The following is a 25,647-nucleotide window of genomic DNA, read 5'->3' on the forward strand; positions in this document are numbered from 1 at the left end:
CATCAGGCATAGCTCACACAATAATTGAATTTAGACTCTACGTTCAGTCTTTATGTTCCCTTATTTTCTCGTGCGATAATAAAGTAAGGTCTTGAGAGTTTTCTGTCTTAAAGAGGATACAGTATTTAGTCTCAGCTATATTCGCTTGTAATTAGCTCTATTCAAGTTGGTGTTACGCCGAATGTCTCATGCAAAGAGGAAAAAAATATGCTATGTTAAACAATTCGTCAGCAACAGGCCGATTTAAGCATCTGCGCAAAGCAAAACCATATAAAAACGTTACCAATAGTGTCGCAATCTGCACTACTAGAACAGCATAAAAAATAAAATAAAAATAAATGGGAATTTCAGTGGAATCCACGGAGTGGCTCTTCTCGTCACTGTTTCCTTGTTGAATTGGAATTTGGAAATGTTGGAACACTATCCTTCGCTGTGTGGAATCTTTACAGGGTTGCAACAATCAACTTTTTTGCACTTACAATGTGAGTCTTTTTTTCACATTGTTTGCTCTAGATGTTTGACAGTAGTACCAACTTATTATTTCAACGCAAATTATGAGTCTTAACGAATTTATTATAGGAGGAGTACTTTATGAGGGGCTCATCGGATTTATTGTTACTTCACTAAGGTCAACTCAACTAGGGATTAAAATCGCATCCGGTAAAGTTCGGAAACTCAAGGTTGCCGATGAAAAAAGAGTGCTTTGACATGATGCGGAGTTTATCCCGTGGCAAATTATCCTTGTAGATGTAGATGTAAATGGAATCGTTTCAACTTGTGACGTGCTTGGGAGCCTGAACTAAGTTGGTTAGGAATCGAAATAAACAGACTGAGTACAGGCAAAAGTTTTTGACGTTTTGACATTCTGAAAATGGATTGATCTCGAACGTCACTAATAGCCATAAGATGGTTAACTGCAATTCTAAACATCGTACGGAATTTTTCTGGTCCGATCATGGTACATTATATTTGTTCTTTTATGGCTAAATTACGCGCGTGATTTAACACACGGTACTCCTGTTTGTCGCAAAAATGGTTCTTTATTCTGTCAACCCAAGTTTTCTACACTCTTGAGACATCGGAGGCTGCTAAGCCTTCACATGGGCTCCTGGCCATCACTATAAATATTTTCGATCCCTGCCGGCCCAATGTAAGATAGTGTTTAAGCAACAAAAACTGCAGCAAAATCAAATCGGCTGAACTTGATTAACATACTCATCACCAAAGCAGTTGGATACAATAGGTTCCCGAAAGATGAAAAAACAAAGCACTCAAATCAGCAATGCGTTAAACCCACTGCTGACGCAAACGGTAGTTCTTTTTTTTCCGCGTACCTTCTCTTTCAGCTTTAATTTGAACAGGTTTCTATTTGTTCCTTCCGGACAATTTAAAAAGCAAGGCATTCAAGGTCAAAAATGCTCCAACTCGTACCTCTATGAACTTTTAATCGTACTGTTGGTGGTGCAAAAAGTTCTTTTATTCAGATTTCCATGTACTTTCCCTCACCCCTGTCGTAGCTAATCAATTTAAACTGATCACCTTGCAATCGAGCCCAGCAGAAACTACGAGAGTCACCCAAGTTTTCGATCGAAGAAAAGAGAAGAGCAACTGCAAAAGAAGCTAGCAATCCAACAATATTATAGCTTAGGATTTCGGCAGGTCCAGAGGACAAATACGACATAAGATATCGATTTCGCTAACCCCCAAGTTCGACTCGTAGCACTAAAAGTGAAAGTATGTGTGATAAAAACTTCCCGCGGTTCATGTAGTTGATCTAAAAGTATCTTAAGACCGTCAAGGAAAAAAGCCTATTGAACTAGGAAAATTATGGCAAATACGCTCCTCAATAAAACATTCAATAAAACTAGGAAGGTTTTTTTTGTTAACATGTTTTTGGTTATGTTGAACTCAGCTCTCCGTTAGGACCACTTTACTGAAAATACCTTCAAGGGAGTTAACAAGTTTCCTGTTAGTACGAAGGGCACTGAGTAAAATCATGCCCACGACGCTTCGTACATTTGACAATGTTTTTAACAATGAAGCTTTGATATTGGTAAATATTTTGATCTTGCAGTATAACTGTACAGAGATAGTGTTTGGGTCAGGGCTATAGTCAGCAATACAGAGACGCTGCCAGCGCTTTGTGAAAATGTCGTGAAATTTCGCAGCTTTACATTTTCAAAACGAACAAAAAACACGTAAAATGGAACACAGTTATAGCTACTAAGACTACGGCAGCAAATGCTTACCATCAGGATTATGATCCGAGCTGAATGCTGCTCTACACAGCAAAAGAACTAGGAGCCACTTCATGATTCCTCGTTTGCAAGATGCAATCAACAGTTGATCTCGCTTGATCTTGAATGAGTATGATAGCTGCTACCTAACCTTAAGTTTAGAGCGCAGCCAGTTTCCTTTGGCATCAGTAGCCAATCAAATACTGGCATCGTAAAGAATCTTTATGTGGGCGGAATTGATTCCAAAGTTCCCTTAACAGCATGGATTCATTTTTTTCCGCATAACATGCACGCCTATCTAGTTTAAAAAACATGGTGTGTTTCTCAGCTCTCTTTAATTAAGCAACAACGACGCCACACGAATATGCACATGAACTTATATGAACGTTGCACCTGCTAGGTTCGAGCTTCATTTCTCGGCATAAATAGTTGATATTCCATTTCTAATTTAGATGGGTGGTGAAAGTCAAGTTACGCTTCACCACCCCCTTAAACTTTTCAACATTTATTCCTTACAAATTCGCCGTCTTTGTTATTTGTCACATAAATCTATTGGGTTGGTGAAGTATGCTTATCACATCCTTTCAAATGAAGGACGAACTTGAAGTTAATATTCTTAAATACAGTAAGAATATATTCGTGATCAAAGCGAAAAAGGTTAAATTTAGACAAAACAAAGAAAAGCTGTCTTGTTTTTTTCCGTGTAATATGCTAACCATCGCATCTACATTGATCTGAAATATTCCACTTTCACTTCGAAAGTTTAATTCTACAAACTGAGATCAAAACATGTATCCTCGCTCGGTCATGAATGAGAATGGCAACAGCGACCTGTCGTTCATTTCAGAGCGAGCTAGTTCCTTTTAGTATCAGTAGCCAAGTAGGAGCCGGAATCACAAAGAATTATTATGTGGCTAGAACTGATCGGTTGTGAAGTGACGGCTTAACAACAAAGGCTTCAAGACAAGTAATTGTTCAGTTCCGCATATCGTGCAATCCATCACAGCTAGCTCGAAAACATGTCGTGTTTCTCTCTTTACGAAGTAAGCCATAAAGGCTTAATAAGAGGTCTCATTCATGCCGCGTTCTACGCTCCCGTCAGCGAGATTGAGCTAATTGCGAAGATTTTAGGGGTAATGGTCTGTATTCAAAATTGACGCAGTCTTCAGTTTTATTGATATGATTGGTGGAATATGCTTATCATAGTGTTTCAAATGATGCATCATATGTGGACTTAAAGTTAATATCGTTAAATGTGGTAAGACCATGTATTCGTGAGCTAAGCGAAAGAGTTTAAATCCAAACAAAGGAAAGCTGTCTTGTTTATTTTCCCGTGTACTGAATATGCTAATCATCCCATCTTACGCACTTTGATCTGAAATATTCCGCTTTCCTTCGAACGTTCTACAAAGATCAAAACGTTAAGTTTCTCTACTTTCAAAGCGAAAACCAAATTTCAGGAGTAAACTGATCATTCAAGAGCGATTATAACAGGGATGAAATGGTCATAATGAAGCAGTTGGTCAGGAGGAGACTGGTTTCCAAAAGAATGATTAACAGGACATCCACAATTAAGAATGTTTTTGTTTTCAACTATTGAAACAAAACGAGTTTCTTATCATTAAAAATACAAAGCATACCCATAAACTACAACTTGTTTTTTTGCTGTTAGTGCATAATTAGTGTTAAAACATAATTACTGCTGTTAGTACATTAAGTTAATGTGACAAAAATCTTAGAATGTAAGCGATTATATAGAATAAAGTCTTTTTGGTGGTCAATTATGTCGCGACCATTGAAACAGTAAATTACTCTCTTCTAATTAAAGTGCTGCTGACGAAAACAGTAGTTTTTTTCTGTGCATTATGTACAATCGATCTAGCGAAACAATGGATTCAACAAGGCCGGGGAGGCTTGGACTAGTCTTGCATTGGGCTCGCAAACTAAAAGCCAACATCACAAAGAATCGTTTTGAGGGCAGAATCGGTTGCAAACTGATACTAACTCATTAGGATCGCGTTACAGGCAATTGTTCAGTTTTGCGCACAATGTGCAAGCACCAAAGCCAACTTAAAAAAGTGTAGTTTGATCTGTTTCTTTCCCCTAGGGGCAGCGCTACCTACACCAGGATTCATATAAACGTTGCATCTGCTAGGAACGAACTCGGAGAACCGAGAAGACAATCAACATTTAGCCGGCAAAGACAGGCATCTTGTAAATGGCTTCAGCGCTAAATTTTGCGTTTTCGATGTAATAAAAACCAGACGGTGTTTTCCTTTAGAAGATTTGAAAAATATGCCCAAAATTTGGACTTTTCTTAGCAAGTTTTGTCCAATAATGTAAGCGGTATTTCTGATGATAACATCTTTTCTGAACTATGCTTGTCAAAACGTTTCAAATGGTGTATAGAGCATACGTCATGGAGTAAACCTTTCTGCATTGTGGAAAGTAACATGAGCAATAGGGTCATGAGCAGGCAAACGTTTAAAAGGACTGCAACAGATCGACAGAAACTTCATTAATATAAAATACACTTTTCTGGTTAAAAGTACTACTCGAAGGGCAGCTATTTATCGTAAACCAAAACAAAATAGAAAATTTCAATAAGTCTAGGGAGGTTTGTTTTGTGGAGATGTTTTGTTTTTGTTGAAATGAGCTCTCCGTTAGAACCAATTTAGTCAATGTTAAATTGACCCTTAAGGGAGCTGTAAACAAATTTCCTGTTTGTACGAAGGCCAATAAAATCGTGCTCACAATGCCTCGTACATTTGACAGTTTTCTTTTTAAAATGAAATATCGGTATTACTAAATATTTTGACCATTCAGGGTAACATACTGTGCATTAGACACAGATAGGGTTTGGGTCAGGGCTATATAGTCAGCAGTGCAGAGACGCCGCCAGCGCGTTGTGAAATTATCGTGAAATTTCGCACCTTTACTTTTCAAAAGAAAAAAAGAAACACCTAAAATGAAATACAGCAAATATAGCTACTAAGACCACGGCAACAAATGCTTACCATCAGGATTATGATCCGAGCTGAATGCTGCTCTACACAGCAAAATAACTAGAAGCCACTTCATGATTCCTCGTTTGCAAGATGCAAACAACAGTTGTTCTCGCTTGGTCTTGAATGAGTATGATAGCTGCTACGTAGCCTTTAATTTAGAGCGAACCTAGTTCCCTTTGGCATCAGTAGCCAATCAGATACTGGCATCGTAAAGAATCTTTGTATGAGCGGAATCGATTCCAATGTGCCCTTAACAACTTGGATCATATGACAGGAAATTGCTCATTTTTTTTTTTCCGCATAATATACAAGCCATCATAACTAGCATGACGTGTTTTTAAGCAACAAAGCCACTACATGCACATGAACTTATATGAACGTTGCACCTGCTAGCTTCGAGCTTCATTTCTCGGCATAAATAGTTGATATTCCATTTCTAATTTAGATGGGTGGTGAAAGTCAAGTTACGCTTCACCACCCCCTTAAACTTTTCAACATTTATTCCTTACAAATTCGCCGTCTTTGTTATTTGTCACATAAATCTATTGGGTTGGTGAAGTATGCTTATCACATCCTTTCAAATGAAGGACGAACTTGAAGTTAATATTCTGAAATACAGTAAGAATATATTCGTGATCAAAGCGAAAAAGGTTAAATTTAGACAAAACAAAGAAAAGCTGTCTTGTTTTTTTCCGTGTAATATGCTAACCATCGCATCTACTTTGATCTGAAATATTCCACTTTCACTTCGAAAGTTTAATTCTACAAACTGAGATCAAAACATGTATCCTCGCTCGGTCATGAATGAGAATGGCAACAGCGACCTGTCGTTCATTTCAGAGCGAGCTAGTTCCTTTTAGTATCAGTAGCCAAGTAGGAGCCGGAATCACAAAGAATTATTATGTAGCTAGAATCGGTTGTGAAGTGACGGCTTAACAACAAAGGCTTCAAGACAAGTAATTGTTCAGTTCCGCATATCGTGCAATCCATCACAGCTAGCTCGAAAACATGTCGTGTTTCTCTCTTTACGAAGTAAGCCATAAAGGCTTAATAAGAGGTCTCATTCATGCCGCGTTCTACGCTCCCGTCAGCGAGATTGAGCTAATTGCGAAGATTTTGGAGGTAATGGTCTATATTCAAAATTGACGCAGTCTTCAGTTTTATTGATATGATTGGTGGAATATGCTTATCATAGTGTTTCAAATGATGCATCATATGTGGACTTAAAGTTAATATCGTTAAATGTGGTAAGACCATGTATTCGTGAGCTAAGCGAAAGAGTTTAAATCCAAACAAAGGAAAGCTGTCTTGTTTATTTTTCCGTGTACTGAATATGCTAATCATCCCATCTTACGCACTTTGATCTGAAATATTCCGCTTTCCTTTGAGCGTTCTACAAAGATCAAAACGTTAAGTTTCTCTACTTTCAAAGCGAAAACCAAATTTCAGGAGTAAACTGATCATTCAAGAGCGATTATAACAGGGATGAAATGGTCATAATGAAGCAGTTGGTCAGTAGGAGACTGGTTTCCAAAAGAATGATTAACAGGACATCCACAATTAAGAATGTTTTTGTTTTCAACTATTGAAACAAAACGAGTTTCTTATCATTAAAAATACAAAGCATACCCATAAACTACAACTTGTTTTTTTGTTGTTAGTGCATAATTAGTGTTAAAACATAATTACTGCTGTTAGTACATTAAGTTAATGTGACAAAAATCTTAGAATGTAAGCGATTATATAGAATAAAGTCTTTTTGGTGGTCAATTATGTCGCGACCATTGAAACAGTTGGGGGCTTCACACTAGAGCTTGTAAGTATAATCTAAGTGCACTTGAAACCTACTTTGAGTGTGAAGGGGTAAAACCTACCAACTTGAACTTTACTTAGTGACCATGGAAACGTTCGTAGTTCAAAGAAGCCGAAGTACGCCGCCAAGTATGGCCAACACCACACTTGAGAACGTACTTGACCAATAGGAAAAGGGAAACCAACTGAAAGCCACGTGCTGCGGTGCCAAGACAGATAAACATTTTGCCGTGAACTAAAATTAATAAAAAAAAATCAAAATGGATGGCTGGAGATACGCCTCGCAGTTTGAGGACTCCATGGAACAGTCTTTTATGTAAGTAAACATAGAAAAAAAAAGGAAAAGCCGATATAAATAGTTAAACTTACGATCTTATTTGAATTTCATCTTTACAGACCGCCTGAACCATCGATTTTCAGTTCAGAAGATGTCGCCTGTTCTTTTGTTTTGTCGCCAAGTACTCGTAAACAATGAAGTACTTATGCATTTCCTGTAATGTTAAAACTCTCTGAGTTACAATTAAAGACAAAATAAAGAGTAAACAACATAAAACGTTTTTCCGTTGCAAAGGCTCCATGATTTTCCGGCGAGGAATCGCATTTCTGATTTTACCGCGAACGATGATTGACAGCTTGTGCTTCAAGTATATACTTTGTCACCAGGTGTGAAGCCAAGTTTTCTAAAGTGCGACTTGAGATTTTCAAGTGCACTTGAATCAAGTGCTTACTTGAAACTAACTTAGCTTGTAGTGTGAAGCCAACAAGTAAATTACTCTCTTCTAATTAAAGTGCTGCTGACGAAAATAGTAGTTTTTTTCTGTGCATTATGTACAATCGATCTAACGAAACAATGGAATTCAACAAGGCCGGGGAGGCTTGAACTAGTCTTGCATTGGGCTCGCAAACTAAAAGCCAACATCACAAAGAATCGTTTTGAGGGCAGAATCGGTTGCAAACTGATACTAACTCATTAGGATCGCGTTACAGGCAATTGTTCAGTTTTGCGCACAATGTGCAAGCACCAAAGCCAACTTAAAAAAGTGTAGTTTGATCTGTTTCTTTCCGCTAGGGGCAGCGCTACCTACACCAGGATTCATATAAACGTTGCATCTGCTAGGAACGAACTCGGAGAACCGAGAAGACAATCAACATTTAGCCGGCAAAGACAGGCATCTTGTAAATGGCTTCAGCGCTAAATTTTGCGTTTTCGATGTAATAAAAACCAGACGGTGTTTTCCTTTAGAAGATTTGAAAAATATGCCCAAAATTTGGACTTTTCTTAGCAAGTTTTGTCCAATAATGTAAGCGGTATTTCTGATGATAACATCTTTTCTGAACTATGCTTGTCAAAACGTTTCAAATGGTGTATCGAGCATACGTCATGGAGTAAACTTTTCTGCATTGTGGAAAGTAACATGAGCAATAGGGTCATGAGCAGGCAAACGTTTAAAAGGACTGCAACAGATCGACAGAAACTTCATTAATATAAAATACACTTTTCTGGTTAAAAGTACTACTCGAAGGGCAGCTATTTATCGTAAACCAAAACAAAATAGAAAATTTCAATAAGTCTAGGGAGGTTTGTTTTGTGGAGATGTTTTGTTTTTGTTGAAATGAGCTCTCCTTTAGAACCAATTAAGTCAATGTTAAATTGACTGTTGAGGGAGTTGTAAACAAAGTTCCTGTTTGTACGAAGGCCAATGAAATCATGCTCACAATGCTTCGTACATTTGACAGTTTTCTTTTTAAAATGAAATATCGGTATTACTAAATATTTTGACCATTCAGGGTAACATACTGTGCATTAGACACAGATAGGGTTTGGGTCAGGGCTATAGTCAGCAGTGCAGAGACGCCGCCAGCGCGTTGGGAAATTATCGTGAAATTTCGCACCTTTACTTTTCAAAAGAAAAAAAGAAACACCTAAAATGAAATACAGCAAATATAGCTACTAAGACCACGGCAACAAATACTTACCATCAGGATTATGATCCGAGCTGAATGCTGCTCTACACAGCAAAATAACTAGAAGCCACTTCATGATTCCTCGTTTGCAAGATGCAAACAACAGTTGTTCTCGCTTGGTCTTGAATGAGTATGATAGCTGCTACGTAACCTTTAATTTAGAGCGAACCTAGTTCCCTTTGGCATCAGTAGCCAATCAGATACTGGCATCGTAAAGAATCTTTGTATGAGCGGAATCGATTCCAATGTGCCCTTAACAACTTGGATCATATGACAGGAAATTGCTCTTTTTTTTTTTCCGCATAATATACAAGCCATCATAACTAGCATGACGTGTTTTTAAGCAACAAAGCCACTACATGCACATGAACTTATATGAACGTTGCACCTGCTAGCTTCGAGCTTCATTTCTCGGCATAAATAGTTGATATTCCATTTCTAATTTAGATGGGTGGTGAAAGTCAAGTTACGCTTCACCACCCCCTTAAACTTTTCAACATTTATTCCTTACAAATTCGCCGTCTTTGTTATTTGTCACATAAATCTATTGGGTTGGTGAAGTATGCTTATCACATCCTTTCAAATGAAGGACGAACTTGAAGTTAATATTCTTAAATACAGTAAGAATATATTCGTGATCAAAGCGAAAAAGGTTAAATTTAGACAAAACAAAGAAAAGCTGTCTTGTTTTTTTCCGTGTAATATGCTAACCATCGCATCTACTTTGATCTGAAATATTCCACTTTCACTTCGAAAGTTTAATTCTACAAACTGAGATCAAAACATGTATCCTCGCTCGGTCATGAATGAGAATGGCAACAGCGACCTGTCGTTCATTTCAGAGCGAGCTAGTTCCTTTTAGTATCAGTAGCCAAGTAGGAGCCGGAATCACAAAGAATTATTATGTGGCTAGAACTGATTGATTGTGAAGTGACGGCTTAACAACAAAGGCTTCAAGACAAGTAATTGTTCAGTTCCGCATATCGTGCAATCCATCACAGCTAGCTCGAAAACATGTCGTGTTTCTCTCTTTACGAAGTAAGCCATAAAGGCTTAATAAGAGGTCTCATTCATGCCGCGTTCTACGCTCCCGTCAGCGAGATTGAGCTAATTGCGAAGATTTTGGGGGTATTGGTCTATATTCAAAATTGACGCAGTCTTCAGTTTTATTGATATGATTGGTGGAATATGCTTATCACAGTGTTGCAAATGATACATCATATGTGGACTTGAGGTTAATATTCTTAGATGTGGTAAGATCCTGTATTCGTGAGCAAAGCGAAAGAGTTTAAATCCAAACAAAGGAAAGCTGTCTTGTTTATTTTTCCGTGTACTGAATATGCTAATCATCCCATCCTACGTACTTTGATCTGAAACATTCTGCTTTCCTTCGAACGTTCTACAAAGATCAAAACGTTAAGTTTCTCTACTTTCAAAGCGAAAACCAAATTTCAGGAGTAAACTGATCATTCAAGAGCAATGATAACAGGGATGAAATGGTCATAATGAAGCAGTTGGTCAGTTGGAGACTGGTTTCCAAAAGAATGATTAACAGGACATCCACAATTAAGAATGTTTTTGTTTTCAACTATTGAAACAAAACGAGTTTCTTATCATTAAAAATACAAAGCATACCCATAAACTATAACTTGTTTTTTAGCTGTTAGTGCATAATTGGTGTTAATACATAATTACTTCTGTTAGTACATTAAGTTAATGTGACAAAAATCTTAGAATGTAAGCGATTATATAGAATAAAGTCTTTTTGGTGGTCAATTATGTCGCGACCATTGAAACAGTAAATTACTCTCTTCTAATTAAAGTGCTGCTGACGAAAACAGTAGTTTTTTTCTGTGCATTATGTACAATCGATCTAACGAAACAATGGATTCAACAAGGCCGGGGAGGCTTGAGCTAGTCTTGCATTGGGCTCGCAAACTAAAAGCCAACATCACTAAGAATCGTTTTGAGGGCAGGATTGGTTGCAAATTGATACAACTAAACACCTTCTGGCGGCAAGTTGTTTTCACCCCGCGATCGAGCAGCCAGGGTTGCTAAAATGTAACACAATGAACGGCTAATTTTCCAGTCCACATTGGATCATCATTTTATTGACGTAGACCTGTTGTTTTAGAGAGATGCATGATTTGGAGGAACTATTTTTTTAAGACGAAACAAACTCATTCAGTAGATGACAGGATGCTTTAGAGCTGGGTTCATGACGTCGACCGGAACACGATTTATTAATTGTTCAGGAGCGCGCCTACGCCTACATCAGTTCTAGGTAATTAATATATTGTTTAAGTCACCTAACAATAAGCAAATTTTTTTAGTCTACATAATTACTTGGCTTCGTTAAGTCAGTCAACGATACCAAACAGGAAATTTAGCCGGACTTACATATTTTTGAGTTCCCCTGTTTGGACTCATCTACTGAGTGAATAAAATAGCTAGATTTTAATCACAGTCCGAAGACTGTAAGGTGATAAATGTCTTCTTAACAGATAGCCAAACGAACAGTGGCCTTGATGAATAAACGTCATTAGACTAACGTGTTGGTCATAGAAACAAAGTAGGTTTAAACAATAGGATGTTTACATCAACCATGGCTGCTGCTAATAATAATGACTTTATTTAAGTGTCAAAGTATCTAGCACTATTGTGCTAATTGTAGACACTATAAATCAGAAAAAAACAAAACAAGCAATAACTGAACAAAACATTGTTAAAAATCACTATTTACAAATAATGCTACAAATATATAAATTAAAATCGTGAATACTTACTGTACATTACTAAAATGTAGCAAATAACGGTATAGGCGAATCTCTGCTGACGTCATTGTTTACATTTTTCCTCATTAGCATACGACTTAACTCATAGAGGCCGTGGCCGTAGATATAAACTAAATGCAAAAGTTGAAAGAGCTGATTAAGTTGAGCAATTTGTGCAATTTTCAGCTCTTTGCAAGCAATATTGAAGGAAATATCAGCCATTAAAAAACTGCGAAGTTGCTGGGAGGCAAAAAAATTAATGAGCCATGCATTCTCTGTACAAATTTCGAGTTTTTAGAAGAGAATTTCTCCGAAACCATTCAATGTATTGGGCTCAAATTTTCAGAGAAAACTGAAACTGTTATGGCCTTTCAATAATCAAAGATTTTATTTTATTAGCGCCATCAGATAGTGATAAGCATATGTTAATGAGACAAAAAGTGTAAACAAAGATTCGCCTATAAAAGACAGTTTTGGCCCTTTATCCTTTCAGCCAAATGTTGTAAAGACTTCAGGACTTTGTAAACTGTTAAGCCACCAGTATCAATATTTTCCATCCTGGTCTGTTAAAAAATAGTGACTGTTTAAACAACAGAAAATCTGTTGCAGTGTCAATGTGCAATTTTCACGCGCGCGTGACCAAACAGGTTGTAATGTCCTTTAACATTAATGAAGACCGAATGTTACTAATAATGGTCAAACATTCGGAGGCAACAGCTGAAAATCAATTCCGCTCATAATCTCACGTTTGGAAGTACTTCAGCATTTGGCTCAATGTCGATTGATTTTCGAGAAAATCCGATTTTCTCGAAGATAAATCGATATTATCGTCGATAATAACTGGGATTGGGATCTAAAAGGACAGCCTTTCAATTCGAAGCCCGGATCAGTTTCGACCAATTCCATTGTGTTGCACCGTACCAAAATAATAGGTCAATTAAATACACTAGACTTGCTTAAATTGTTTGTAAACATGTATTTTGATATAGTTCTTGGAGTTTAGTTAGTCTTTATTGTGCTAGGTGGTTTAATGTCATTGCGCGAGACTTCGGTGACCGTGCACACTGTTATTATGGATTTTCTCGAAAATAAATCGATATAGAACAAAATGAAGTAGGCAGTGATTTGTTTGACATTGAGGAGCGTACCATACGCGAGAATATAGGCGGAAGTGAGTTGAGTTTTGAAAAAGTCTTGATTTTGGCAACCTTTTTTTTTTGGGGGGGGGGGGGGGTGTTGGAAGGGGGGTTGGGGGGATTGGAAGGGGGGAGGCGATAGTGCCAGCGTCAGCTTTGATCCTGAATAACTTTTGTTTTGAAATTTTAATTAAGCAAACGCTCTTAAACTTCAGGACTTTTTCAGAAAATTATCTGGCAAACATTTTTGTGTGGTCGTTTGGTGTTGATTGACTTTGATGTTACCATGGCAAGAAATTTTTTAACAGCCAGTTTTTTTCAGAAAACCAAAAAGGTCCTTTTTTAAAATGAAGAAAATCACTTTTCTTCTTGTAACTTTTATGTTTCATATTAGTGTTCCTTTATTGGTTTTTGTTACTTTTCGTTCAATTTTGACGCTTTCCTGAAGTTTGGGGAAAATCCAGAAACCCAAGATGGCCGCCATTTCGCAACATGACCTAATAAACACGTCATATGACGTCATCACTTCATGATGTGGTTCTTAAATCATTATGAAACATCTTTAAACGTAATATATATCCTCTAAGTCTCACTGTCATAGCAGTTTGAACTTTTTGAGAAGTTCAGTGGAGGGAGGCACAATCACCACCCCCCCCCCCCCCCTCCTCCCCAGACAAAAAAAAGGCGATCTAGAAAGGGTTACCGTCGTGAATTCGAGTGGCGATCTACTCATGCTTGCATCAAGACGTTTTATCGTTCTTGAAGTTATGGAAGGGGTGGTGGAGGGAGTGCGGTACCCTGAGAGGGTGGTGGAGGGAGGGCAGTACCGTCACATTAAGAGTTTGAATATTTGCTAACCTCGGCGTAAGTGGACATCTTTGAAATCCCACTCAACTTTCCGCTCGCAAGAGTTGATTGCCTGACCATGGCTAATTGTCCACTTTCGTATAGACAGTGTCCGCCTGGCCTTTGGTAGGTGTCTATAAACAATGATTAATCTATAGTTTGATCGATAAATGGTCCGACTTTCATTTCTATCTTTTCCAGTGGAGTATCAAGACCACGCCACGTTTTTCGCTGTGTGGCGTCGTGTGAAGGAGTATCCTGTATTGGTGATGCGTACACCTCGGCACCACCAAGCCCTGTGGTAAAGATCTCATTTCACTTCATTTGCCATTTTTTCTTCATTCCATCAATTGAGTCTACAATTACTTATTCGGTAGCAGGATGATCTCAGCAAGCTTGTCAGAGCTTTTCAGGGGAGATCACCCTTGGTTCTATTGGTTTTGCAGTATAAAAACAAACACAGTAAAGGCGTCCATCTTAAGGATAAAAACCGAAATACATAACATTTACAAGAGTTGCAACAGAATTTTTGTATGATTAACTTTCTGCTCATGTCTAGTATGGATCAGGTTGATTTAGAATAAACCTTTTTACTTCCCTCCTTAAAGTATGAGGAGCTTTAATTTCTTTTAATACTACTGGTACGCGCACAGTCATCGGCAGTGCAGTCTCAAGTGCAACCTCCTAACCAAAACGTGTTGCAATAGTTTTCTCGCTAACCCTACAAGCGGAGCCTCCCTCAGGTCATTGCTTACAGGCTGCAATTTTAATTATTTTTCCACGGCAAACTAAGTTACGTTTTAAGCTTGCATTTTTGTGCTTCTTCTTACGTCCCTAAACCACAGTTTTCATTATTTTTTTGTCACTTCCATTCAATCATTGTATGTGTCCTCTTGACATTGTCATCTGCAGTTATTATCATTTAATTTGAATTGCTAATATACTGGTAAAAATCATCTTTTATTCATCTCTCATCTTCTTGCACATCGCGCCGTTCGCAAAGTCAACCTTCCAGTACCTCAGAAATCCTTGTTTCAGAGCTTTTATGGAGTATTATCTTTACCCTAAGAACTTGAAGGCGACTGCAAAGCGATGGGGAACCACAAGACTGTAAAACAAGCACCACTGAAGACAAAACGACGCAGAGAGCAAGGCTTTGACGTTCATCAAAGCTGGATTAACGGAAATGAAACTTCAAGGAACATTCATTCTATGACAGGTAATTTCTCTAGGACGTATCAAGTTTTTATCAGTTATATTAATGTTGAAATGAATTCAAGTTGCAAGTTTCGTGGTCGGTCATTCGTTTTGGTAAAAGTTTTTAAATTTTGCTTCAATAATTAAAAGCAGATGTTAAGTTACAGTTCAATTAATACCGTTAAACATTTACGTTTACTAAGTGCTAGCCAGGCGATTTTTGTTTTGTTCAGACAAAATGACCGACCGTTTGTTCAGTGTTTTTCTTTTGTCGTTTACAAAATATTTGAACTTGTTCAACAATATTCTATATGCCCGTCACTCAATATTTAGGAGTCATCTCACGGCATGATGAAAACGTTCAACTTTTAAACACAGGTCGCAACATTAATTAATTGATGAACGTGCAACTGAGTTTTGAACCGTTTGTCAGTTTAGCGTTTGGTTTGGTTTCAGCAAGGCCTACCAATATCACTTGATTGTTTTTAATAAAACAATTATTCCACTCGTGCTTGTTGGATATGAGATGATTATAGCCAACTCGGCGCTACGCGCCTCGTTGGCTATCTATCATCTCATATCCAACGCGCGCTCGTGGTATAATTGTTAAATAGATCATAGAAAACTGCCGTCGATTTGTTAATTAGTCAAATTTTCTTTAAATTTCCAGGATGGCCAACATTTGTAAATAGTGGCGTCATCCCAGTGTGATGTCTTATTAAGAATAAATATTAAAAGCCTCAAAGAAAGCAATCTTGAAAGTTTTGTGAGTCCTCTATGTTTGAACGTTACATGGCTGTAATACTCTGGCCGGAGGGAGATGGGGGTGGGGGGTGGGGGGGGGGGTTTAGTGTTGGTGAGAAGGAAGCATCCACACTACTCCTCTCCCCCAAAGGTCTAAGAAAACCTCAAAAAAAAATCCCCGTTGATCATCTTTAATCCCATCAATTCATACCTATATTTTGTCCTGTATTATTAGAGTAAATATTTACAAGAGATTCAAGAATTTCAGTGGAGCTAGCAGCATATTACCAGCCCTGTTTACTCAGTGTAACTCACAATTTGTTCCGTCAACAGAAACTGAGGTATGCATTAGCAATGTCAAATGACCCTACATTTGAAGATGATTAATTTTAAAATTGTGGACATTTTAAGCGAAGTAACTGGTAGTTCTTACCTTATTATTCTCTAAGGTAGAGGTTATGTTAGCAAATCAGGGGCCTGGGTTTAGTGATACTGAACCAATCTTCGATTCCAATTCAGCAGTTTAGTGCGTTCCCTATACAGCACGGGTGTGCTCATTTAGAAGGAAACACGATTATGACTACAGGTGTCACTGTGATCTTTCCATGGTTGGAGCAAAAAGTCATGTAAAAAATATTAATCACTGGTGCTTTTAATTTTAGGGCAAACAGCGAATGCACCCTAGTGGAGTCCATCAGAAGTGCAATTTAAACAGCAAGATAAATTATTATTGACAAAAAAGTAAGCAGTTTTTTTGCCAAGCAATTTTAATTGTACTGGGCCATTTAAACAGCAATTAATTTTATTTGTAAAGTGCCACCGATCAGGGTAAGATTATTGCTTGTTGGTGTGATCGATACCTTGTTTTAACTAAACCTTGTCTCGAAGACGGTATTCAACATGTAGTATCATTGCGTGAAAAGACGAGGTATTTAGACCAGTGCACTGATCTGGGTTAATTAAGAACAACATTCTACCGGCTGAGAGATGAACCAAATTAAATGAACTGAGTCAGAGAGGGTTTGCCGTAGACGCCTTTACGCGTTAACGTTTGATTTTACTTGACGAATGCGCCGCACAAATTCCATTGGCATCAGAAGCTGACCGTTTCAAAGGCATGCCTAAGCGACACTGCTGATCTATTTGGAATGCATAACAACTTGGTAATGTATTCCAAATGAAGTGAGGATAAGACCTGAACTGAGTGGAGTTGCCATAGGCGCCTTTAAATGCTAATGTTCTGTCTTACTTGCCTTACGCACAAATTCAATTGACATCGAAAGCTGAGTGTCAGAGGCTTTCCTAATCGATTCAGCTGATCCTTTTGAAGTGTAATACATCTGGGCAGTTTACCCCACTTACTATGACCTGTGTACCATATTAACTAAATTCATGTTCAATTTAAAGGGAAACACTGAATGTGATGCATCGGATTGAAGTTAAAGTGCCGGTTCAATACAAAGCGAAAGAAGAAGGTGAGTTTCCCTTTCTCTTGTTTATTTAGATTGTTTGTTTTAGGGTAGTAGAAATGTTTGCCGATTTAATTCCCGTTTACGTTTCTGGTACCAAATACCAACGAGGGTCTTCCATCTGCTGGTTTCGCTCAAATGATTGCGTCGTAGGGTGAAGACGCTTTATACCGAGCATTTGACATTGTACCTTGCCGGGGGAATGGTGAATTTGAAGCGGGTTTGTCTTTATGGTCTCAGTGGCAGAATTCCCCCCTGGGTTTTTTGTAGCTTAGGAGATTGAGGAGGTTTCCAATGACAGGATTTCCCCTTGCAAACAAATTGATCTGCGCATTAAGCCCTCACACGCCACGTTCTGGTTTATGTAGAACACTGACTTCGTTCACTTTTTTGATGGGTTTAGTTGGTATGCAACTCCGCAGCACCCTTTGCAGCCCCCCCTGCCTCATCCACTGTTTAAATCGTCATGTTCTATGCCACTAGAATGTTGACTAGTCCTTCACAATAAAACATTATTCTCTTGATAGGGATTCAATTCAAGAAGAGAGATTGACGGGAAGGAGAAAAGGAGAAAATCAAAGATATTGCTAACAATGGTAAGTTTTGATAAAGTAAGGTTTGTGTTAATATTTATTGAGTTGAGTTGCTGAAGATGGTTTTCTGAGCTCACCGCCCTTTAAAATTTGAACCGTAGGAATCTTACAACATTAAGCTCGCATCATGATTAAATATTAAGTTGCTCTATAATAACGCGTCACGCCTTTACCTGGTACATGAATCCACGCTCTCTTTTCTCGTTACCTATAAAAACGATATTTAATTTTTCGTGAGCATCGATACCAAAATGCCAATGACATCGAATATTTGGTATTGATATCGGCCCATTCTAACGCGTACTGTGACACCACGCGTGTGTCAATACCAGAAAATGTTCCACGCAACATTTCCGACCAAATGAGAATGATGAAGACGTTCCTTTGGTTAAAGAGAATTTCCAATCTTCCAACAAATTGACATTAACTTGTTTGAAATGGTGTCTAAATATCAAAGCTTGATTGAAAAAATGGCGATTTTATTGGTCTTCAAATCGGATTTTATTATCGCGTATTTTCGCTTTTAAATTTTCTTCCCACCACCAATTTGGATTTCATGTCGTCATACGGCTGTCCAATTATTCTACACAAAAGAAAATCTGCTTCCTGGCAATAGCGGCAACCGTATGACGTCATAAAACCCAAAATAGCGACGCGCGGGAGATTTACGCGCGAAAACGGGCGGTAATCATATCCAAGTTTTAGAACACTAAAATGTCACCTCTATTCTTAAACTAAGCTTTGAAATTTAGACATAATTTTTAATAATTTAACGTCACTTTGTTTGGAAGAGTAGAAATTCCTTTCATCGCACACTCCAACTTTCTTGCGCGTGATATTGTACCAATGTTACCCTTGATGCTACACCGTGTGTCTCGGTCCTAAGAAAAATTGGAAAATTTTCGTAATCTCATTAGTATGAAGCATCATGTAACGTCAAAATGAAATTTTAAAGAAACATGAAATCAGATTAAAATAAACTTTGAAATGAGAAGCCCATAAGGGGCAACGACTGAAGTTCGACTCGCTCGAAAATTTAAATTTCTTGACAAAGCAATCTGTTTTTGGATAAACCAAATTGGTATGTCTGGGCTGAGTTGCTCGAAGCATGGTTACTGAGAGCTAACCATTGGTTAAGAGGTATTAAAACCTATAGGTTGTCATGGCATTTAACCCGGGTTAGCGCTAACCATGCTTCGAGCAACTGGGCCCTGTTCGCTATTTAGGAAAGCTTTGGCTAAATCGTCTAAAATGTACTCTCAAGTCTAGAAAATAAGTGTTAGTTTTAATTAAGGATCATTCTTCCGATATTATTTCGGGCATGCAGTCAACTCAAAACTTTCCGAGAGCTTTTGATCGAGAGTCCTCAACCTGCGTAGCAGTCGTTTTCTGATAAAGAAATCTACTGGGGAGAAGGAACAAAAATTGGGAGGGGAAGGGGAGGATTGAACTCTCCAAATCACGCAAACTAGGCTTGTAAAATTTTCGCCAGTAAGATTACTACTTTATTCGTGTATAAAAAGAAAAACTTGTTATAGAAAAACGTGTCCAGTGAATGACGGAAGGTATGGGATAGAGTTCATTGCCACCCTGCTTTTGTGTCTTGAACACCTGCTCAAAGGTAACAAAAGGGATGACGGTTTTGATCTGGGAATGAATGGCCTTAGAAACGTACCCTAATACCTTTTAGATTTCACCAACCAGATACACTGTACCTTAAAGAAGCGTGTCTATCGTGTTGATAGCAGTTTTTATAACTGAAATGGTCGTCCTGCAAAAATATGTTTTTATTATTATTAATATACTCACAGTAACAAAACCGCCAGCGACCAAATCTTCGTGGAGCTTAGATTTGAAAGCTATCGCGTTTATGCCGTCATCGATTTTTGTTATATAGAATGTTTTTCACCAACAACTGCTACAGCAAATAAAATAAAAACTGGCGTTCCGTGTATACTTATATTAATTAGTTTTTAGCCCCTGATAAGGTTTAGTTTTGTCTGACCGAAATAGATAATCGACGTTGTTTAAAATGAGAGGCTGTGCGTTACCGTTGCTATGGTAATAGTTGTTGCTTGGAAACCGATGAGAAAATTAACTTTGCTCATATGTTGAAATGATGGCGTAGTATGAAGGAGATCGAAGTTTATCTTCTATGCGAGATTGCAATTTCAAAACTTCCTTCCCTAAGTCCAGAAAAACTACTGCGAGCCTCCTTAAGGCCAGATTATTTTACTCGGCAGGAAACACTTAGCATCTTTTTATGACTCCAAACTGGATGTTTTGTACCCTCCAACCTACAACCCCTCCCCGTCTTCCCATAATTCCTCGATTGTTTGGAAGTCATTGCAGGCCTCTAACCTGAGGAGTTACTTCAACCTAAGTCACAGAAAAATCAGCCATCTTAAATGGTTCCCCCTGCCCCACCATCCTGAGTATACATCAGGCATTTGTCGTTGACCCCCATCGTGGGGCATTTGTCATCGGTTTGCAGGGGCATGGTGGGTCATTTTTAATTTTGATTTCTTTAGCAATGGAGAAATTTTCATATTTCATTGTTTGAATCATTTACTTACCTATTCAATTTGGTTTTAAGACCAGGCATCGACGGTGGACGTTTGGCAGGTCTACTCTCTGTATTGTTATCAAAAACCCGTAGCTGGGGCATTTGTTCGTTTTTCTAAGCTATACCATGGGGTTTTTAGATCAGTACTCGCCGACCCCCTCGTGGGGCATTTTCTGTTCTCCGAAGAAAAAAATACCAGGGAGGAGAGGGAGGGGAGCACGCTTGGAATTGACTGGGCCATAACCGAAATTGACTCCAAAGCAATCAGGAATCAAGTAATTTCGGGAGGGGGGTATTGTGGAGGGTGAATAGGAGTGGTGGAAGGGTGAGAACTTCTTTACGTGTACAATATTGAGATCTCATCAGCGATTCAGTATTTCAAAGAGAGTTTTCTTAAAGTCCCCAGCTATTAATTGATTTTGAAGGTTGGCACTTTAGGAAACATATTGGAGAGTTTGAACTCATACTCAGCACTCGTCGATTCAAAACGGTTTTCGAAAGGCCCGTAAAGTTTTGGGACCTTCGAGGAACGGGCCCCGGATGTCTTTCGGTTCGCGCCAAAATGGGTACTGTTCATTGGTGTCTATAGTAATGAGAACTCTGGCTCAATTAACTCTGCCAACACAATGTTTTACCGAGACCTTTCTTTTGCTGACTTTCTGTCATTCTCTAAAAGCTCGTTGAAGTCATAAGTCGAGAGTGAATTCCCAATATATAATGAAAAATATGGAGACTTTTTTGTTGATCGTGTTATAGCGTTGAGAGGAGGTTAGCTTATGAACGCAACATTGTTGTGTTAAAAATGGCCTCTTGTAATATCGCTCTAAAACCCGAGACACACGGAATAACATTGCGCACAATTTGTAGACTTCATTTTCTGGCGAGCGTAAGAATTCCAAGGCTTCTCTCTCTTCCTTTCTTGAAGAAGAAACAGAGAGGATGCAGTTAGATGCCGGGAACAAGGTTATACAAACCATTGATAACACTCCACATACCCTTTAATACGCCTACAATCACCGGAAACTAAACCTGAACAATGACAGATAAAATAAGGGCTTTTTCATGATTGTTTGGACTCCAGGGGTGTATCCATAGCTACCCAATTCAAATGTAATTTGTCCGTGCGCATACCAAAGGTTTGCACGTAGCTAAAGCAAGTGTAAAATGCATTTTGATTGCATCCCTGTTGAGCAAAAAGTAAATATTGTGTCCAAGAGACTAGTTAGTTTTTATATTTTCGTCGCCAGAGCAAAAGATGTTGAACCTTAAATGATTGACCTTGTAGACGGAATCGATATAAACAAAGGTGATTTTGCTTATTTTTCAGGTCACTTTGTGGATGACAAGTTCTTGACAACACAAGCATGGCCGGGAACAAGAGTAAGTCAAGCACCTTTTTAGTCAAGGTAGAGCATAAGTATTAATTATTTTCCAAAAGCCGACTAAGATCGAATTTTATTTCCTTCCGTGAATCGAATTCTCTGTAAACACGAAGACGCACTTTAACAAAGGGCCTCGATTACCATTTAATTTTCCACGTGAATTTTCTACGCAAGAAATTTCACTCTTCGGTAAGCCACATTGTTTAGATTTCGTAGAAGGACGGAGAGAAATGTTGTTTTCTATCTTAAAGAAACTATTAATTTTATAGCTGAGGCATGTTCGGTTTAATTTAAAATTATTGCAGGCTTGTTGAACTTCAGAAGCTTGAAATTCTCTAAATCTGCTCGGTTTTGTCAGGTTTTGAAAGCAAATATATCTTCTAAACAGTGACTTGATGTAAAACAAATTCATATCAAAGCGATCGCAATTACTAGCAAAATTCTGCGTGTCGATGGAAACCGTATTTGAATTTTCTTACAGTTATATATAGGCGACTTCAAGTCTTTTTCTTGAACTTTAATTTAAAATTTTAGTTTACAGCCGGGTTTAATGCAAAAAATCATGAAAAGTTGTATTAATCGGTGATTACAGTCAGTTATAAACTTTTTAAATAATTATGCACTTTGGATATTTTTTTAGCGGGCCAACACATTTTCAACTGCACTCTCGGTTGAACCATGCCAATTTATTTGATTCGCTCGTTACAACAACAAATAAATAAAACTAGGTTTTTCATGGAAAGTTCTTATTTATAGTGCGTCTTCGTGTTCATTTTGCATTTGCGAAGTTTAGAAAGCTTACAGTTTTTCTATGAATCAACTGCAAGACGTTTTGGCAAAATTAGTTTGTCTAGAAATGGAAATTTTCAGCAAAGTTTAATATACCACAATATCTTTCATGTTTTAATCAAATTTTCTTGAGTAACACTTGTTCAAAATTAATAAATGTTTGCGCAACTTAATTTTTTTTGCCTTTTGTTTGTTCTAAGGGTAACGGCTGTTCAATTTTGTCTAATTTTCCCGCCAAAAGACTTAGAAAAAATACGGGCGCTTAAAATACGCATGCACCGTTTTTCTTTTTTTTTTAATTTTTCCATATCGTTACTGTCTGTTTGAAAATTTTGAATTTTCCCGCCAAAAGACTTAGAAAAAATACAGGCGCCAAAAATACGCATGCGCCGTCTTTTTTTTTAATTTTTCATAGCCAATTTTATATTTATATTTCAGTAAGCTTAATGATACCGCTATAATTACTATAATTAAAGAACTTAATGATCTCAACAATAAAAGTCACACTCAAGCAAACAGTTGTTTCAATTTCATTGTGTCCTTTATTTTCTGTCTTATATACAATGAATATTTTTAGTTAATTAATTAAGTAAGAATAATTAATTAATTGAAATGTGTGTACAAACTTTTTTCCTATATATACTAAGTCTTTTGGCGGGAAAATTTGGACGAATTTGCACAGCGTTTCCACTGGCAACAAATTTGGCCAAAAAAATAACGAGGTACTCTTTGAACATTTCTTGCTCACAAGAAACTCGAAGAGTGACCCTACAAATTTCCCCGCCAGTTAAACGTAAACCACCTCGGAGAGAAACTTAAAGCAACTTTTTATTTCAATTTCTGGGTAATTTAAAAGCGAAAGTTTAAAATTTTCAACGAAACGTTCGTTTTAGTAAAGTTTCATCTCCGAGGTGGTTTATGCTTTAGCAATCTACCTAGAGTCATCCTCACAAGGCTAAATAAAGTTTGCAAACTTGTGTTGTCAAATACAAATTGGCGTGAAAAAACATTGCTAACACGGCTTTCAAACGGCTTTTCAAACATGTTCGCTTTTGTTTTGTTTTTGTTTTGCAACGTTTTAACTCGCCAAGTCCTATTTGACAAGACGAGATTGGAAACCTTACTTAGCCGAGTGTTTGCGACTTTAGAAATAAAGAAGAGACATGGCAATTCAAGACAAAATTTTGCAACAGAAGAAGAACTTGTTTTTGGATTATCGCTTAATACTGATTGTTTCAGGAAAGTTTTAACATTGAATTGGTACTTCGATGCTTTTTCCTTCAAACTGATGCGATGATGACGCTTTTTGTGACCTTGTTCAACCGGCAGAGTACTAAACTCCATGTCTATATACAGTGTTACACAGGACAAGACATTTGTGGTGAAAGCATCAAGAAAATGATACATTGTACAACCCACACGCAAATTTTTGGAACTATTCTAGTTTTCGAGTACCAAAAAAATTCGTCTTAAGTAGTGTTCGAAATCTTTTGCGCTCTAATTTTCGTTTCTTTCTTCAGATTTTACTTTTGTGATTGATAAGGACAATTTTCGTTGGTAATTGCTCAATATACTCCTTCTCTTGTTCTTACCCTTTTGGGCAAAATGTTGAAAAAAAGTGGTGTGTCGTTCCTTGGCAAACCATCTGTAGTTATGGTTATTTTATTTTCACTGATCGAGATAAATGATATACATTGCTCACAAGTTCGGTGAATCGATTTCGTTTTAGAAATTTCTTTTCTATTATCAATCAAAAGAATTCTATTCACTCTCTAGTTTTAGTCAAATTTAGTCCAATTTCAACACCAACAGCCTTTGTGATTCTTTAAATTTTTGTTTTCATTTGTCACAATTTCTCTTAGTCTTGTGCCTTTCGTTTCTTTACCAATTCTTATTGAAAATTAATAGTTTGGGCTTTCACATATTCCCCTTGTCCAATACAACACTAATATAGTTAAACAAGGTCTTAAATATCAAGTACACTACTAAAACTAATGTCTGGTTGAGAATAATGCAAACAACTAAGCCTAAAAACAAAACTAGACAGAGAAAGTGAGAGCCAACGCCTGCACGAAAAAAAGAAAATACATATTTCTTTTTCTGTAAGTTAAAATGGTTGTTTATCTATTAATTGTTGAGTTTATCATGTTTATTTTCTTGATTTTTGAGCTAATGGGCCACAGAAACATAACTAAAATCTGGTTCTTTCAAACATCAAGAAGTTCCTTTCAAAGATCGATCAAAAGGTTCAATTTTTTTGTGTAAAGTTATCATTTTCACCCATATGATTTCTCATTTTTTTCTCATTTTTTAGTACTTCAAAGTTCGAATTCCAAAACGGAACGTAATTTTTTAGAAAACTACTTTTAACGCATTTCCTTGCTCGTTCCAATGAACGACTGTGTAAGAATTCACAAAAAAATGTTTTAGTTTAAAAAAAAATACAAATTTCACTACGGTACCAAAAAATAGCTGGTACGAACTCAATTTGTTAGCTTTGAAAAACATTTCTGAGGTAGGACTCCACTTTTCTTCAAATAACATTTTAACATTTGAAATCTTACATGAATAGAAGCAGCAAATATTCAAATGGACGAAAACGAACCTTTAGAAATTGAGCAGAAAGTTTTTACTGCCCTTATGGGTGGCTGGCGCCGGTTTCCATTACTTTCAAGCATTTACACTTTAACGAAGTTTTGAAACAAAATCTGAAGATTTCGCAGACCTGAAAACTCCAAAGTCCAGTTTCAAATAATCTATTGCAATTGGCCGGCCGTAAGATACATCTTTTAAAAACTTAAAATACACGATTCGTGGAAATAAATACAAATGGATGTATAATCTTGTATTCCACTGGTGTGAATGTCAAGTTTGTTCCAAATTTAATTTTGTCCCTAGCCTTCCTTTCAAATCGAAGTAGTTAAAAGAACAAAATAGTGAACGGCATAAAGCCCATTTTCAAGGAGTTGAATGACTACATGCTCCCTAACTGAGTTGCAATTCCCTGAATATTTTTCGAGAAAAAAAATAGCACTTTTGAATCAAAAGTCTTTCAGCCTTTAATCCTTTTTTCCCGCCTAATTCGAATGCCCAAGACGTTTTATAGCGTTTATGTAAACATTACTTCAA

At 37.4% G+C, this 25,647-nt stretch overlaps 1 protein-coding gene and 2 long non-coding RNA genes across 3 annotated transcripts in view; 2 read left to right on the forward strand and 1 right to left on the reverse strand.

Moving 5' to 3' along the window:
* LOC146471466 (uncharacterized) overlaps window positions 1-2,347 on the reverse strand; it is an 81,678-nt gene extending 79,331 nt beyond the window's left edge. The window contains exon 1 of the mRNA XM_085119947.1: window positions 2,250-2,347. Coding sequence (XP_084976073.1) covers window positions 2,250-2,313 — 64 coding nt within the window. The 5' untranslated portion in view covers window positions 2,314-2,347. The remainder of the gene's footprint in view (window positions 1-2,249) is intronic.
* The window catches only part of LOC146471467 (uncharacterized), an 84,148-nt gene extending 66,368 nt beyond the window's left edge, over window positions 1-17,780 (forward strand). Inside the window, exons 2-7 of the long non-coding RNA XR_014866661.1 lie at window positions 13,980-14,079; window positions 14,848-14,997; window positions 15,955-16,060; window positions 16,382-16,460; window positions 17,127-17,194; window positions 17,716-17,780. This is a non-coding gene — a long non-coding RNA (uncharacterized LOC146471467). The remainder of the gene's footprint in view (window positions 1-13,979; window positions 14,080-14,847; window positions 14,998-15,954; window positions 16,061-16,381; window positions 16,461-17,126; window positions 17,195-17,715) is intronic.
* A 3,936-nt stretch (window positions 17,781-21,716) lies between these two features.
* Window positions 21,717-23,034, forward strand: LOC146471471 (uncharacterized). The gene is made up of 2 exons (XR_014866785.1): window positions 21,717-21,997; window positions 22,035-23,034. It is a non-coding gene; the product is annotated as an uncharacterized LOC146471471 (long non-coding RNA).
* Window positions 23,035-25,647: the final 2,613 nt, after the last annotated feature.

The sequence above is a fragment of the Pavona decussata genome, unplaced genomic scaffold (genome assembly GCF_977016875.1).
Source record: "Pavona decussata unplaced genomic scaffold, jaPavDecu1.1 SCAFFOLD_102, whole genome shotgun sequence".
NCBI classification, from domain to species: domain Eukaryota; kingdom Metazoa; phylum Cnidaria; class Anthozoa; order Scleractinia; family Agariciidae; genus Pavona; species Pavona decussata.